The sequence below is a fragment of the Narcine bancroftii genome, chromosome 4 (assembly GCF_036971445.1).
Source record: "Narcine bancroftii isolate sNarBan1 chromosome 4, sNarBan1.hap1, whole genome shotgun sequence".
NCBI classification, from domain to species: Eukaryota; Metazoa; Chordata; class Chondrichthyes; order Torpediniformes; family Narcinidae; genus Narcine; species Narcine bancroftii.
The window spans coordinates 127,901,725-127,918,642 of record NC_091472.1 but is presented as its reverse complement, the minus strand read 5'-3'; the positions used below and the strand labels follow the sequence as shown (position 1 = coordinate 127,918,642).

Below are 16,918 nucleotides of genomic sequence, written 5' to 3'. Positions count from 1 at the left end.
TGAACTAGCACGGATCACTATCTTAATATCCTGTTCCATGATTTAGAAAAGACCAGTTTCCTGGTACAGCAGTTGAGTGGAAAAGCCCATTTGTGTGAGGGCAATTAAATACACAAGTTAGGGAGGTTATGCTTCATTTGTTTAGGGAGAACATTGATCAAACCACATGTAGAATACTGAAAGCAGTATTTGTCTCTTATTTAAGAAGGATACATGAACTTTGAAAGCAGTTCAGGGAAGAATTACTAAATTAATTACTGGAATGGATGGGTTGCGTCTGCTCAAGTTTAGAAGATCAAGATTCATTGGAACATTGAAGATCCAAAGTGGTCTTGGAAGGGAGGATGTGCAGATGGGAACGTGGAGTTCAGCATAATCTTAATTAGTGGAGCATGTTTGTGGAGCTGACTGCTCTACTCCCAGTTCCTCCTTTATATGCTCTAGCCATGAAATGTTGATCCATATGAAGTATTTCACTAAAGTTGGTTGTACTTCCTATCTTTTGTCCAAGTGATCATGGTCAGCTTTAAAAGAAGTCCACAGACATCAGGGAACTACTTTTCCTAGATCTTGTTCAAGTCCAGAGGGTTTTATTGGAATCAAACCTTGGAGGATTTGGACCTTATCCAGATTTTATAAAATAATGTCAATAATTTGGAAAGAGTATAGAAAGCATTCACCAACATGTTGCACCAGTTATAGGGAGGGGCTGGATATACTGGGTCTTTATTCCCTGGAGCATAGGAAGCTGAGGGGTGAACTTGTAGAGGTTTATTTAATCATGAGGGACATGGATAAAGTGAATACCCACAATCTTTTTTCCTAGGGAAGATGATTGTAGAGCTAGAAGACAGAGGCTTAAAGTGATAGAGGAGAGAGTTAAGAGGATAACTGACATCTGGAACAAGCCGCCAGAGGAAGCTATAGAAGTAGGTACAATTACAATGTTCAGAAAGCATTTAGACAGATATGTGGATGGATAGAAAGGGTTTAGAAGGATATGGACTAAATGCAAGCAAACAGGACTAGCCCAGAATGCCACTTGGTCAGAGTGCATGATTTGGGCCAAAGGGCCTGTACATGCTGCCTGATTTTATTGATTTTGGCTGTAGATTTCTAAAATTAAAATGTCCATCTGTTCTCCAGTTTTTTTTTTTTCACATTTATTTTTGGACTTGTTTTCTGTGGTTTTCCCCAAGCAAATTATTTAATTTGCTTTTGATTTTCCTCTTCCTAGGTGTGTCTCCACCACCTGGTGCAGTGCTAGTGTTGAACTCATTGCCTCTGGAATTTCCTCTGGCAATGGCATTTGCTGAACAGTTGCTGACGTGGAAACTGGGTGAAAGAGATGGGAAATCTGAAGATGAGCTTGATGCTATTCCTGGATCTGTTCTCCTGCAGGTCGTTGAGCTGTTTGGTAAGACAAATTCTAAAATTTATCTCGTACATTTACCATTCATGAAATCTGATTTACTATTTTAAAAGCATTAACTATTTCTAGAATTTAACAATGAAGGAAAACTATATATTTGATGTCAGATCATGAAAAAAATAACTTTTCATTGCTTTTGACAAATGATAAGTTGTCAATGCCATATGATGCACAAGAACTGCTTTTAGTTGAGCCTTGTGGCACAGTTAGCATGATGGTTAATGCAATGCTGTTATAGCGTCAGCGACGGGTTCGAATCTGACACTGTTTGCAAGGAGTTTGTACATTCTGCCAGTGTCTGCGTGGGTTTCCTCTGGATGCTCTGGTTTCCTCCCACTGTTCAAAAATATACCACGGATTTAGGTCAATTGGGTGTAATTGGACGGCATGGGCTCCTGGGCCGAAAGGGCCTGTTACCGGGCTGTTTGTCTAAATTTAAATTTAAATTTTTTTCCAGTATCTACCTATGCTCATTTTTGCTAAAGATAATGATTTTAGCTAAAGATCATGGATGATGTTTAGGAGCACTAGGACAAGCTAAGATGTGTTATAAACAATCCATGGGTTGAGCAGCATCAGTGGGTTAGAAGGAAGAGTCGATGATCATGAATCTTGACAAAGGGCTGTGATCCAAAATGGCAACTTTTCTTTTTCTTCCACTGATGCTTCTTAATCCTGCTGAATTCCTTCAGCAGAATTGTTATTTTTGCTTCAGATTCTAGCATCTGCAGTCTCTCGTGTCTCCTGAATTTTGTTATCTTTCTATCTTGCTTGTGGAGGCTAATGTTGTAGGTCTCCCTGAAATGGATAAATACTCATGAACTTAAAATCTTTTTTTTCTACATTTGATTATTTTCCCAATCCATAGCCAACCTATTATGGACAACCGACCTTGCCCCCAGCATAAAGGAGATGATATTTCACCTTCTAGCTGAACTTCTGCGTAAAATTCACCAACTGGAACAAAAGAAGAATCCATCTGGCTTATCATCATCTATTGCCATCCAATTAAATCCATGCCTGGCTGTCCTGATGGCAATTCAAACAGAGCTCCGCAAACTATATGATGAAGAAACACAAAATTGGGTGACTGGGAACAGTTCTGGTATTGGTATTGGTGTGACTGACCAGGGTCGCTTTTCCACCTACTTCCATGCTTTGATGGAGATTTGTCTTTCAGTTGCAGAAGTAACGCTGCCCATCAATGTGAGCACGGCAGTGAATGTGATTACCTCCACAAGTGCACCAAGTCTCAGTGATTCATCTTCCTCCTCATCCTCTTCACCAGGACAAACGCCTCAGAGCCCAAGCTTGCTCTCGAAGCGGAAAAAAGTCAAAATGAAACGTGAGAAGACATCAGCAACAGGGAAGCGGCTCACCTCCCGAGGTAGTGAAAGCGACACTTCAATTCTGAATATTAGTGGAAGTAAACCTGAGGACATGCTTTGGTTCCACAGAGCGTTAACATTACTCATGATCCTCCGTCATCTGACCAAAAAGGACCCCCAGGGTTTAGGAATGACAAATGATGCAATTGCAGATGCCTGTCAGGCTTTGGTAGGTTCTACCTCCCACACCAGGTTGCTGGTGATCTCAGGCATACCAACACATCTTGAGGAATGCATTGTTAGAAGTGCCATTCGCAGGGCATGCAGTGCACATGGTGGCATATTCAAAGATGAGATTTACATACCACTACAAGATGATGACCCCAAGAGATTGAAGGTGAAAAGTGATGGCAAGTTGGAACTGGACAAGTCAGCAACAGTCAACAGTATGGACACTATGGATGCAAGCAGTGGCAGCAGTGTGACACCAGCTATGAGTATGAGCGCCTCTGCCTCTACCAGTCAGACCTCAATTTGCAGCTCACAGTGTGTTTCTCGGACAGCAAGTGATCTTTCAGTGGACCAGTTTCAAGCAAGTCATGACGTGGCTGCTCCGCAGGGAATGATTGATCCCCACACAGTGTCGAGCCAAGAGAGCCTGGACTTGTCCTTGTGCAGTACAGGAAGTTTAGGTAGTCTTGGTAGTCTGGGAGAACCCATGGACAGTGCAGATTCTGCTTCCATCTCAGACGTTGGATCGATGTACACAGTCACATCACTGGACAACAATCCACTTGTATCACGGTCCATCAAAGGTTATGCCATCGTTGAGGTAAGATTAGAAGTTATTACCTTGATTTTTAGGTTACAAAGTATAAAAATCATAAAGAAAGAGTTGGAATTATAAATTAAAGATCACATAAACACCTTTTGTTGGACTGGACTCCTCCCTAGGCCGGTCTTCAGTCTTTATTCTTATTTCTTCTTCAAAGAACAAGAAGGGCTCAGGCCCAAAATGTAGGTAATATACCTTTCTTTACCTCCTTTTGACGCTGTGAGACTGGCTGAGTTCCTCCAGCATTTCTGTATTTTAGCCCACATCTGGTGTTGACTTTCATGTTAAATAGATTTTTGCTTTTTTTTTCAATTGTCAATTTGTCCTCTGAAGCCATTCTGATCTCTAGCTTCAGGACTTTAATTTTTTTAAAAGTTGTTTTGCTTTTTAAAAGATTACGTGAGTCTTAAAATTCAAACTTGTACTTAACACCCTTTGCATTATTCAACACAAATGCTGCAATCATAATTCCAAAAGTATCATTTGCTGACATGACTTGCAACACCTGTTAGTCAGCTGATTCTGATAACCTAAGGTCCATTGATGCTAAAAACAAACTCATGGCATGGGATCCATCTTAAACCATTTCAAGACAATTCCCTGGATTATAGCAAATAAATTCAAATCCAAGCAATGTGAAATTGAAGTTTCATTTTTTAAGACATCACTTAAGCTTATCAAAAGTAGGACCAGCTATATAAGGAACAAAAAACTTCAATTCAATGTATAGAATTCATCTTGCTGATTTAACCTAGCTACCTCATTTTTAAGATTGAAATGACAAAGCCATCTCTGACAGAATGGTGGAATCCAGATTTATTTACTAATAGTCTTGGATCAAGAGCACAATTCGATTGTGGTGTATATTCACTCTTGCTTCGGGTAGGAGAGGGAAATCTTGGATCATGATGGTCAGTCTCTGAAATATTCGTTATGCAGCAGCCTGCTGATACACACCCTTTCGGCTTCTGTGCAACCAAAAATTATGAGAAAATAGAGGACAGCAGGTCACCTGCATAAACACATATTAGCATAAATTAACACCTTCAAAGAGGAAAACTATTATTCTTGCAATATTGTGCATTAGAAATCAATAATGCTTTGAAAATAACCTGTTTTTTTGTCATGTGGGTTTTTTTTTAAATTTAGGTGAGAGCAAGAGCTAAGATTGAAAAGATTCGTGCCAGTCTGTTCAACAGCAGTGATTTAATTGGATTATCCACTCTGGAAGGAGAAGATGAATTGATGGAAATGTCAACAGAGGAGATTTTAACTGTGTCTTCTGTGAATCAGAGCTTGTTTGACACCCAGGGTAGTTCAGCATTGGAAGATTACTTCTCTGAGAAACTAATAAAAGGTAAGTAAAAGAACTGGCCTTTTGGGATTAACGAAACAAAGTCATCTATTTCATACGAACATCAATCTTATGCAGTACTACACAATGATAACACAGTGGTTGAATTGAGATTTTTCTTGCATACAATACTAGACTATTTTCAGAATACCCTGATGAATTTTAAGAAAAATTCCTAATTCTAGGTATATCCAGCACTAAATATACGCAAGAATGTTCATTAAAAGGAGCCAACTTGCATTCCCAAGTAGATTCAGAAGCAATAGTAATGTTTAAATTGCAGCATGTATCTGTAGCCATCTATGGTATTAAGTTTATCATTGTGGATTTGAAAGCATTCGCAGTTTAGAATTCCTTAAAGTACAATACTGGATCGTGTGACTAATACAAAAGCCAAATATGTAGCTCTAACAATGGATGCAATCTGAAACCACTTCTTGTGATGGTCTTAAATGTCTTCAATTGTTCCAATATAAATGTAACTGGACTCCAATGGGCTGAATGGCCTTCTGTGTTTTAATAAGTAACTAAAACGTCTCCAGAATGGAGGACCATCGCCTTCCCAAGATCGTGTTATATGGCGAGCTCTCCACTGGCCACCGTGACAGAGGTGCACCAAAGAAAAGGTACAAGGACTGCCTAAAGAAATCTCTTGGTGCCTGCCACATTGGCTGATATCGCCTCAAACCGTGCATCTTGGCGCCTCACAGTTTGGCGGGCAGCAACCTCCTTTGAAGAAGACCGCAGAGCCCACCTCACTGACAAAAGGCAAAGGAGGAAAAACCCAACACCCAACCCCAACCCACCAATTATCCCCTGCAGCCGCTGCAACCGTGTCCGCCAGTCCCGCATCGGACTTGTCAGCCACCAACGAGCCTGCAGCTGACGTGGACATTTACCCCCTCCATAAATCTTCGTCCGCGAAGCCAAGCCAAAGAAGAAAAAGAAAATGCTTTAGCTAAATCTTGCAGCTGTCCCAGAACATTGCCTGGTAATCTTTATTACAATGCCCCATCTGTCCCTTCAGTGCATGAAAAGTTGCAAAGTCACTTATTAAGTAAGGGAAGGGATATCTGCTGACATCCAGGTCAAGTTTATAATCCTTCCAATGTGATAAACACAGTATCTGTCCCTTTATATTGTTTTCTATTTGTGGGAGCTACCTGTGAGGAAATTTACAATTGCATTTCCCTTCAAGGTAGCTATTGAACACTTCAGACGCTCTTAATTAGCTGTAAAACACTCCCATGATAGCCCAAGATCATTAAGTGTGGTATAAATATGTCCTTTAATCAATATCTAATTTTTTGGGAAAATGAAAAGAAAATGGTCTTTGGTATCTTGAAGGAAATGTGCAAAAATTAATTTTGCTACATTCTCATTAGGTGATAAGGTGGTTCCTGGAGCACGAGATGTTCTTGCAGAGATATTTCGAAGCTGTGTACATTCAGAGCAAATGTTAAGTCTTGCTCCAGCCAAACCTATCAAGGTATCTGACATTTTCCTCAGCAAAGAACAGATCAACTCCCAGACATCAGGAAATCTTTTGCAAATATTTTTCACCAATGTCCGGCCACCAAAGAAGGTGTTGGAGGATCAGCTCACGCAGGTATGTGCTTTGGATAAGAGAGAGTGTCTGCTTCTTAACGTGCTTTGTAGATCACACTGCTCGAACTGATCTTTGGGATTGAGGCTACTTGCATTGACTCTGATTTTGTGGATTCTGAAGTGTGAATCAGTTACTGTGGGAAATTCAGACCCATAAATGGGCCAGAGATGCCTGTTGGGATGGTTGGGTTTGTAATTTGTGAAGTGCTGCACTCTTACCATTTCGGCTGGGCTCCTGGACTCATTTCTCAGTGACATTGAGAGCTACTCCTTAACTTGAGTAATCATGCTCCAAAGATTGGAGCTGTCCAGCAGACTGCCAGGTTTAAGGTTTGACCAAATACCCTTTTCCCCTGATGTCCAAAGGCTACATGGTGTTCTGAGGTCATGGTCAATTTCATTATTGATGTCTACCTTTGCTGACGGGTGCCTGCTAAGATGTGGGATGTTAAACGGGTCTTATTGTGGACCTTTATTGATGGAGAGCAGTATTGTAAAGGATCTTGGTTGGCCAATGAATGTGAATGAGTCAATGATAATTAGCAACTCTTCCTCTGAATCTGTGTGCGTGCGAGCATTTTTTGCGTCCTATAACACAGCTACTGAGATTGGAGATGACCTTAGTTCAGGGCTGTAGGTGACAAAAGTTGAACAGTTTCCCATCAGCCTTTCAGACTCATTCTACACTAGCAGGATGCTTTTTGAGATGAGGTTCAGCAAGGTAGTGAGAAAGACCCTTTGGTTAGGATTGTGACATGCATGAAAACATACGACAAACATAAAATGGAGGTGAATTTCTGTGGAGAGTAGAATTTCAGGAGGGGCAGCAGTCTTTCCCAATTTATGGACTCAAAGGCTTTATTGATATTAAAAAAAAACACTGAAGGAGTTGATACTACTCTATGCATTCTCATGATTTTATTGCGCAGTGACATGGATGTCGATTCTATCTTGAGAAGAATGATTCCACACTGGATTCTTGGAACATTTCTTTAGCCATTGAGAGGGGCCAGTTGAAGAGGACTCTGAGAATTCTTTTGCCTATGATAGATTGTAGTTACACCCCTTTTTGTTACTGTAGTGTAGGGTCACAGTGTAACAAGTGATAAAAATTTCCTATTATTATATTTTTAAATACTCAATACCACCCATTTTGAAGCAACTAGTCACTGTAATGTATTGGTCCATCATGGATTACTTTAGCTAGGTTACCAGCAGGGAGAATTGAAAAGAAAGAAATAGACATTTGCATCCAGATTAGTAGAACATATCTTTTCTCCTCTTTTTCATAATTATAATGAAAGATTTCTGATTCATTGTAAGTGTACATACATGATATCACATACAACCCTGAGATTGTTTTTCCTGCAGGCAAGGCAGGATTACCACTTATTGGTAGTGCAAAGACAAACACTTTCCACCACACCTCTATAGAAATTTGCCAGGCTCTCCGATGTCATACTAAACCTTCACAAACTCCTGAGGAAGTAGAGGCACTGGCATGCTTTCTTCACAATGCCATAAGTGTGTTGGGTCCAGGAAAGATCCTTCGAGATGGTGACTCCAAAGAATTTAAATTTGCTCACCCTCTCCACATCTGATCCCCCAATGATCATTGGATCGTACACATCTGGTTTTCCCTTCCTGAAATTAACAATCAGCTCCTTCGTTTTGCAGTTATTGAAGCAATAATGAAGAAGTGACCAAAACAGGATACTGCAAAGACTCGGTAGTTTGGAATGTGTGAATATCTAGCATTCTTATCATAATTAAACTGTGGAAATTTGGAACAATAAAGCTGCAAAGCAATATAATGGCAAAATTGAGCAGATATTACAGATTGATTGGTTAAAGGATTTAGATTTTTTTTCCTCACTGATGATTAATGGTTGAAACATATCCATACCCCAGTGCAGTGACATTATTGCTGTCTGGGCAGTAAAGGTTCTTCACTAAACTGATTTGCCTTTCACGTGCCATCAACTGGATCAGGGGAGGAGTCACGTGATGGAGTAGTGGCCGGACGGTGAACTCCAGCCCTCTCCAGAAAAGTCGGGAAAAACAAGAGAAAATACAAAGGCACAGAAATACAAGTTAAAGAAAAGTGAGTATAAAGGTGGAAAGAAGATGGAGACAAAAGAAGAAAAATCAAAATCAACGGTAAGAAGAGAGGAAGAGAAGACAACGGAGGAAAAAGGTGAAGGCCTTACCTGTCCGAAGAGGCCCGCTGTGGAGAGAGGAGCCCACTACCTCAGGTCGGTAGAAAAAGAACTACAACAATGGCTCACAGAGCCGAGTAAAAGTGCGCAACCGCGCATGCGCGACTCCTCGCGCATGCGCGATGCGCATGAAAAAAAACACACCGACGGGAGGGGGGACCAGCTGGGGAGTCGATCTCCACAGCCGGCAACGACAGCTGCAGAACACCTGCAGCAAGAAGAGACCACAGAAGACAATAGAAACAAGAAAGAAGAGGAGGAAAGGGCACCAAAGAAACAACAGAGGCCAACCCAGAGGAAGAAGAAGAGGAAGAATACAGTGAAATAGATAAAGGGAAGGGCAAGGTAAAGGATATACTTGCTCTTGTTAGAGGATACATGGAGTCATTTAAAGAATGGCAAACACAGGAATTCAATGATTTAAGAAGAAGAATAAACAACACAGAAGAGAAAGTGAATAAAATAGATATGACCTTAACAGAAATGGGGAAAAAAATGGAAGAACGGGCAGTAGCAGCAGAAATGGAGGTAGAAGACTTAAAAAAGAAATTGGAGGAATCTAATAAAAAAACTAAAGAGACACAAGAACTACTAGCTCAAAAAATAGATATAATGGAAAATTATAACAGAAGAAATAACATAAAGATAGTGGGCCTTAAGGAAGATGAAGAAGGCAAGAATATGAGGGAGTTTATAAAAGAGTGGATCCCTAAGACCCTAAGATGTCCAGAACTACAGCAAGAAATGGAAATAGAAAGGGCACATAGAGCATTGGCCTCTAAACCACAACCACAACAAAAACCAAGATCTATTGTAGTAAAATTCCTAAGATATACAAGAGAAAAGGTACTGGAGAAGACAATGGAAAAAGTAAGAGAGGGCAACAAACCACTGGAGTATAAAGGGCAAAAAATCTTCATTTATCCAGATATAAGTTTTGAACTCCTAAAGAAGAGAAAAGAGTTCAATACAGCAAAGGTGATTTTATGGAAGAAAGGGTATAAATTTACACTGAAGCATCCTGCGGTATTGAAAATATTTATTCCAGGACAACAAAACAGACTGTTCTCGGATCCAGAAGAAGCACGAAAATTTGCAGAACAATTACAAAAATAGACTGAGGGATGAAGACGGGTAATGAGAGTAAAAATGATCACGATTGATATGTATGTGGGTAAAGACAAAAATAGACTGAGGGATGAAGACGGGTAATGAGGGTAAAAATGACCACGATTGATGTGTATGCAGGTAAAGAGGTATAAGAGTGAATAGAGACAATGGGCATATATGAAAGTATCTGTAATTAGAGGAAAACATAGATAGTATAGACAAGAATTAATAAGGGAAGGTAATGGAATAGAGAGAATAAGGAGGGAATTAAAAGAGTGACCTATGTGACATATGAAAAGTGAAATCTTTTCTGGGGGGGGCTGGGTGGGGGAAAAGAGCGGTCACTGCAAAATCAGTTGACGCTTGCGAGTGGATTCGCAAATCCAAATGGAGAGGGGAGATGTGGTTGTCCGACAAGGGATAAAGGACAACTCAGGAGGGGAAGGGGAGATTGGGGATAAAGAAGATAGAAATAGGAGAATAAGGAAAATGTTGGATGTTGTAGGAATGTTGTCTGGTAAAGAGTTGAAAAAAAGAAAACAGAAATGGAAAAGGAGGAAAGGTAATGATGGAAAAACGGAAAGAGAAGATAAACAAAATATAAAATGGCTACGCTGAACTATATGACGTTAAATATTAATGGAATACATAACCAAATTAAAAGGAAGAAACTACTAAATTTACTGAAAAAGGAAAAAATAGATATAGCATTTGTCCAAGAAACACACTTAACTGAATTGGAGCACAAGAAATTAAAGAGAGATTGGGTAGGACATGTAACAGCAGCATCGTATAATTCAAAAGCAAGAGGAGTGGCTATATTAATTAGCAAAAATGTGCCATTTAAAATAGAAGAGGAAATAATAGATCCAGCAGGGAGATATGTTATGATAAAATGTCAGATATATTCGGAGCTTTGGAATCTACTTAATATATATTCACCTAACGAAGAAGATCAAAAGTTTATGCAAGATATCTTTTTGAAGGTAGCTAATACGCAAGGGAACATACTAATAGGAGGAGATTTCAATCTGAATTTGGATCCAAATATGGATAAAACGGGGAAAAAAATTAACAGGAAGAACAAAGTAACCAAATTTATAATTAAATCAATGCAAGAAATGAAACTTGTGGACATATGGAGGAAACAAAACCCAAAAGAAAAGGAATACTCATACTACTCGACTAGACATAAAACATACTCAAGTATAGACCTATTTTTGTTATCAGCTAGTATGCAGGATAGAGTAAGAAAAACAGAATATAAAGCGAGAATGCTATCGGACCATTCACCCTTAATACTGACAGTAAAGCTAGAGGACATCCCTCCAAGAATGTATAGATGGAGATTAAACCCCATGCTACTTAAAAGGCAGGATTTTAGAGAATTTATTGAAAAACAATTAAAAATGTACTTTGAAGTAAATACGGAATCAGTGGAAGATAAGTTTATACTATGGGACGCAATGAAAGCATTCATTAGAGGACAAATAATAAGTTATGCAACCAAGATGAAGAAGGACTATAATCAGGAAACAGAGCAGTTGGAAAGGGAAATAGTAAACATAGAAAAAAAATTAGCAATAAAGGAAGATACAACCAAAAGAAGAGAATTGGCGGATAAAAAAATAAAATATGAAACATTACAAACATATAAGGTGGAGAAGAATATAATGAAGACAAAACAGAAATATTATGAACTAGGTGAAAAAACACACAAAATCTTAGCATGGCAGCTTAAGACAGAGCAAACTAAGAAAATGGTATTGGCAACAAGGAAAAAAGACAAACAAATTACATATAATCCAAAAGAAATTAAGGAAAACTTCAGAGAATTCTATGAACAATTATACCAAACTGAAAACGAAGGGAAAGAAGGGAAAATAGATGAATTTTTGACTAAAATTGAACTACCAAAACTACAAATAGAGGAACAAAATAAATTAACAGAACCATTTGGAACAGTAGAAATACAAGAGATAATAAAAAAATTACCAAATAATAAGACACCAGGAGAGGATGGACTCCCAATAGAATTCTACAAAACATTTAAAGATCTATTAATACCGCCCCTCCTGGATGTAATCAACCAGATTGATGAGACACAAAACTTACCAGATTCATGTAAAACAGCAATAATTACAGTGATACTAAAACAAGGGAAAGATCCACTCTCACCAGCGTCATATAGACCAATATCTTTGCTAAACACAGATTATAAGATAATAGCTAAACTATTAGCAAACAGATTAGCAGAACAGGTACCGAAAATGGTAAATTTAGACCAAACTGGATTTATCAAAAAAAGACGCACAACAGACAATATTTGTAAATTTATTAACTTAATTCATGCAGTAGAAGGAAATAAAGCACCTGCAGTAGCAGTTGCTTTAGACGCAGAGAAGGCCTTCGACAGAGTAGAATGGAATTACTTGTTCAAAGTATTGCAAAAATTCAGTTTACCGGAGAAGTATATTAATTGGATTAAAGCATTATATAAGGGACCGTTAGCGAAAGTGACAGTAAATGGACATGTATCAAAGCAATTTAACTTAAGCAGGTCAACGCGGCAGGGATGCCCACTATCACCATTATTGTTTGCGCTAGCTATAGAACCACTAGCAGAATCGATAAGAATAGATAATAATATAAAAGGAATAAAAATAAAAGACAGGGAATATAAAATCAGTCTATTTGCGGATGATGTGATAGTGTACTTAACAGAACCAGAACTATCAATAAAAGAACTATATAAGAAATTGAAGGAATATGGAGAAGTGTCGGGATACAAGATAAACGTAAATAAAAGTGAAGCAATGCCTATGAATAACGCGGATTTCTCAAAATTTAAGAAGGAATCCCCATTCAGATGGCAAATGCAGGCAATAAGATACCTAGGTGTACAAATAAACAAAAATCTAGGCCAATTATATAAACTCAATTACAATCCACTAATGAAAAAATTACAGGACGATTTAGAGCATTGGAAAGAGCTACCACTAACACTGATAGGAAGGATAAACTGTATTAAAATGAACATTTTTCCAAGGATACTATACTTATTTCAGGCATTGCCAATACAACTGACAGAAAAATTCTTCAAAGAGTTAAAGAAAATAATAAGGAAATTTTTATGGAGAGGGGGGAAACCGAGGATAGCACTAGATAAATTAACAGAATGGTATAAACAAGGAGGCTTACAATTGCCAAACTTCAAAAATTATTATAGAGCCGCACAATTAAGGTACCTATCAGATTTTTATCAAACAAGGGAAAAACCAGACTGGACGAGATTAGAATTAGATAAAATAGGGGAAAAGATACCTGAACACATATTATATAAATGGGACGAAAAATTGGTACAACATAGAACTTCTCCAGTATTACACCATCTCCTCAATATATGGAAGAAGATTCATGTAGAAAGAAATAAAACAAATTATCAATTACCAAAACTAATATTGACGCAAAATAAGCTACTCCCTTTTACAATAGACAACCTTTCCTTTAGAAAATGGGAAAAAAAAGGGATTAAAAGAATAGAAAATTGTTTTTCAGGAAGTAGATTCTTATCCTTTGAACAAATGAGAGATAAGTACAATATAACTGGAGATACAGCGCTGGCATATTACCAACTGAGATCCTACTTGAAAGATAAATTAGGAAGCAATTTGAGTTTACCAGAGGGAAGTAACCTTGAATATGTGATTACAGATACAATGTTAATCAAAAGATTTATAACAAATATTTATATTAAACTGCAAGAAAAGGAGAATGAGGAAACAAATGGTAAAACTAAACAAAAATGGGAACAAGATTTAAATATAAAGATAAAAAAGGAAACATGGGAGAAATTATGTTCTGGAACGATGAGAAATACAATAAATACGAGGCTGCGTATGATACAATATAATTGGTTACACAGACTATACATTACACCGCAAAAGTTAAATAAATGGGACCCAACAGTATCTGATAGATGTTTTCGATGTAAAAAAGAAAGGGGAACAACAATTCATGCAATCTGGACATGTGAGAGAGTAGAAAAATTTTGGGATGATCTCAATCAGATATTAAATAAAATAACAGAAAACAATATACCAAAGAATCCAGAGATCTTTCTCCTAAGTAACATAAAAAATAAAGAATTTGGAATTGACTTGGAAGATGCACAAAAAAGATTTGTTAAGATAGCCCTAGCCGTAGCAAAAAAATGTATCATGTCAACCTGGAAATTGGAAGATAATTTGAAAATACAACAATGGTATATAGAAGTGAATAAATGTATTCCATTAGAAAAAATAACATATAGTTTAAGAAATAATATTGAAATATTCGAACAAGTATGGGGGCCTTACATTAAATACAATAGCGAAAACCTACCGGGGACAAACATTACCTAAGTTGATGGAAGGAGAAGGAAAGAAAAGAATGGACTCTGTAGAATTTCTGGTGTATTTTTGTTGAATGACAACATTGTCTGGCTGAATTAATGCAACCTAGATTGTATACCTAAAATGGATGAGGGGGGGGGGGGTGGGGGGGTGGCTTGGGAGGAGGGAGGGGGGGGGGAGAAAAAGTCACTGTAAATGTGTGAAAAAGAAAAAGTGTATATCATGGCTATTGTGATTTATGGTGTGAAAAATAAAAAATTTTAAAAAAAATAACTGGATCAGGGCATGTCATTTGTACACTCAAAGGTTTATACTGATATTATTTAGAATTTCAACACCACCATTGATTTTTAGAACACTATGGACCAGATCTTGCATGAGTTGGATTATGTCATCTACTTCATAAATGGTGCTTGAGTTCAGCACCCACAATAACCAATGATCTGACGACCCTGGAGGAAGTAGTGTCCAGATTGCAGTGATTGTGCTATCAGAGTGAAGCTTACATAGGGCAGATACTTAGACCATAAGATATAGGCACAGAAGTAGCTATTTGGCCCATCAAGTCCACTCCGCCATCTCATCATGAGTTCATCCATTCTCCCACTCAGCCCCACTCCCTTGCCTTTTGCCCATAACCTTCAATACCCTAACTACTCATACCTATCAATCTCTGCCATAAATCACCCAACAACTTGGCCTCCACAGCTGCCTGTAATAGAAAGTTCCAGAGGTTCACCACTATCTAGCTGAAGAAATTCCTCTGCAACTCTGTTTTAATGGGTGCCCTTCAATCCTGAAGTTGTGCTCTCTTGCCCTAGATTCCTACCATTCTTTGCCACATCTACTCTAACTGGTCCTTTCAACATTTAAAATGCTTCAGTGAGATCTCCTTATTCTTCTTAACTCTAAGGAGTACAGTCCAAGAGCCATCATTTCAGGAATCTTCTCTGAACCCTCTCCAATCCCAGCACATCCTTTCTTAAACAAGGAATCCAAAACTGTACCGTGTACTCCAAGTGATGCCTCATCAGTGTCTTATAAAGCCTCAACATTACAACCATGCTTTTATATCCTATTCCTTTAGATGTGAATGCCAACATTGTATTTGCCTTCTTCACCACCGACAGAACCTGGAGGTTAAACTTGAGGTATCCTGCATGAGGACTCCCGAGTCCCTTGGCACCCACGAAATTTGAAATTTCTCCCCATTCAAATAATTATTTGCCCTTTTTTTAATTCGTCCAAAAGGCATGACCATACACTTTATAGCATTTTAATTTGTTCGCCACTTTGCCCATTCTCCTAATCTAAGTTTTTCTGCAGTCTCTCACCTCATCACTATCTGCTCCTCCACCTTTCTTTGCAAAGAACTTTGGAATATCTCATCAAAATGGTTCAAGGCCTTTTCCTGATTCAGAGGAAGTTGGATATCTGGGTACAGGTTGCATGTTTCCTCTGTGACTGTGGTATTTTTCTCTGATTGCTCCAGTTTCTGCCCATCCCAGAAGTAGGTTGGTTAACTGGTCCTAGAGTAGATGAGTGGCAGGAGAACCAAGGTGAGTTGATGGGCATGTGAGAGGGAATAGGCATCGTGAGACTATATGAGGTATTGCAATTGCTCTAAGACCTGGCTTGGGAGTTGTCCCTTTTGGGAAGTATGATGGACATAAGGCTTAAGATGAAGTTGTCCAAATCCTAAATTCAATTTGTAGTGATCGCATTGGCAATGGCCAGGAAGTGCCCAATAGATACCTAAATCATGAAGAATATGAGATAATGTTTATCAAGCATCAGTACCAACTATTATGGCAAAACTCAGGTCATTCTTGGATTTACTGAATTGTCATAGCCATTTCATTGCCATCCAGTCAACCTTGCACGTGGCACCACAGGGCAGAGGCCAGGTGTTCTTGGTCTTCATGATGTGAAGAGGTAGGCACTGACTTTTGACCATTTCATTAAGCTACCATGATTTTTTTTGTGACGCAGCCAAACCTGCTGTTGTGATGAAGGGTCTTTGATGTGAAATATTAATTGGATTCCACAAATGCTGATTTACAAGCTGAGTTCTTCCAGCACTTCTGTTTATCTTGCACGTTACCTCTTTAGGTGTAAAGCACCAATTGCTTTCACTTATGTGACTCAAACACCAAGTGAATGAAATTACACTCACTTTTAAAAAAAACACTGAACGAAACTGTTATATGTTTATGTTATATTGTAATCCTTGGGGTTATTAATGTTTGCATAGTCAAAAAAAAATTCAACATGCTGATAACACAAACCTCTTAACTACTTGTCAGCCAGAATTGGGTTTTGTTGGACATGGATTTATCAGACAAGTGTTGAGTATTGCATCATACACCTGACTTGTGTCTAGTTGATGGTAGAAAGGTTTTGGGTTGTGGTGTCAGAAGGTGAGTCATACCTTGGATATCCATCCTTTGCCTTGCTCTTTGAGTCACAATATTTATGTGGCTGTCCAGCCAAGTTCCTCATCAGTAGTGACTATCCAAGAAGTTGATGGTGGGGTAATGCCAACCTCTAACCTCCTCTCTTGAATTCAGCTTTTTTGATCCATGTCTTGACTAAGGCAATGATGATACTGCTAGATAGATAAACTGGGCATGGGTGA

At 38.5% G+C, this 16,918-nt stretch overlaps 1 protein-coding gene across 9 annotated transcripts in view; it reads left to right on the top strand.

Annotated features, from left to right (window-relative positions):
- LOC138761137 (probable E3 ubiquitin-protein ligase HECTD4) overlaps positions 1-16,918 on the top strand; it is a 322,279-nt gene that overhangs the window by 276,310 nt on the left and 29,051 nt on the right. For all 9 annotated transcript variants that reach the window (XM_069932802.1, XM_069932800.1, XM_069932806.1 and 6 more), the window contains exons 60-63: positions 1,238-1,417; positions 2,301-3,592; positions 4,745-4,952; positions 6,335-6,558. In XM_069932802.1, the coding sequence (XP_069788903.1) occupies positions 1,238-1,417; positions 2,301-3,592; positions 4,745-4,952; positions 6,335-6,558 (1,904 nt within the window). The remainder of the gene's footprint in view (positions 1-1,237; positions 1,418-2,300; positions 3,593-4,744; positions 4,953-6,334; positions 6,559-16,918) is intronic.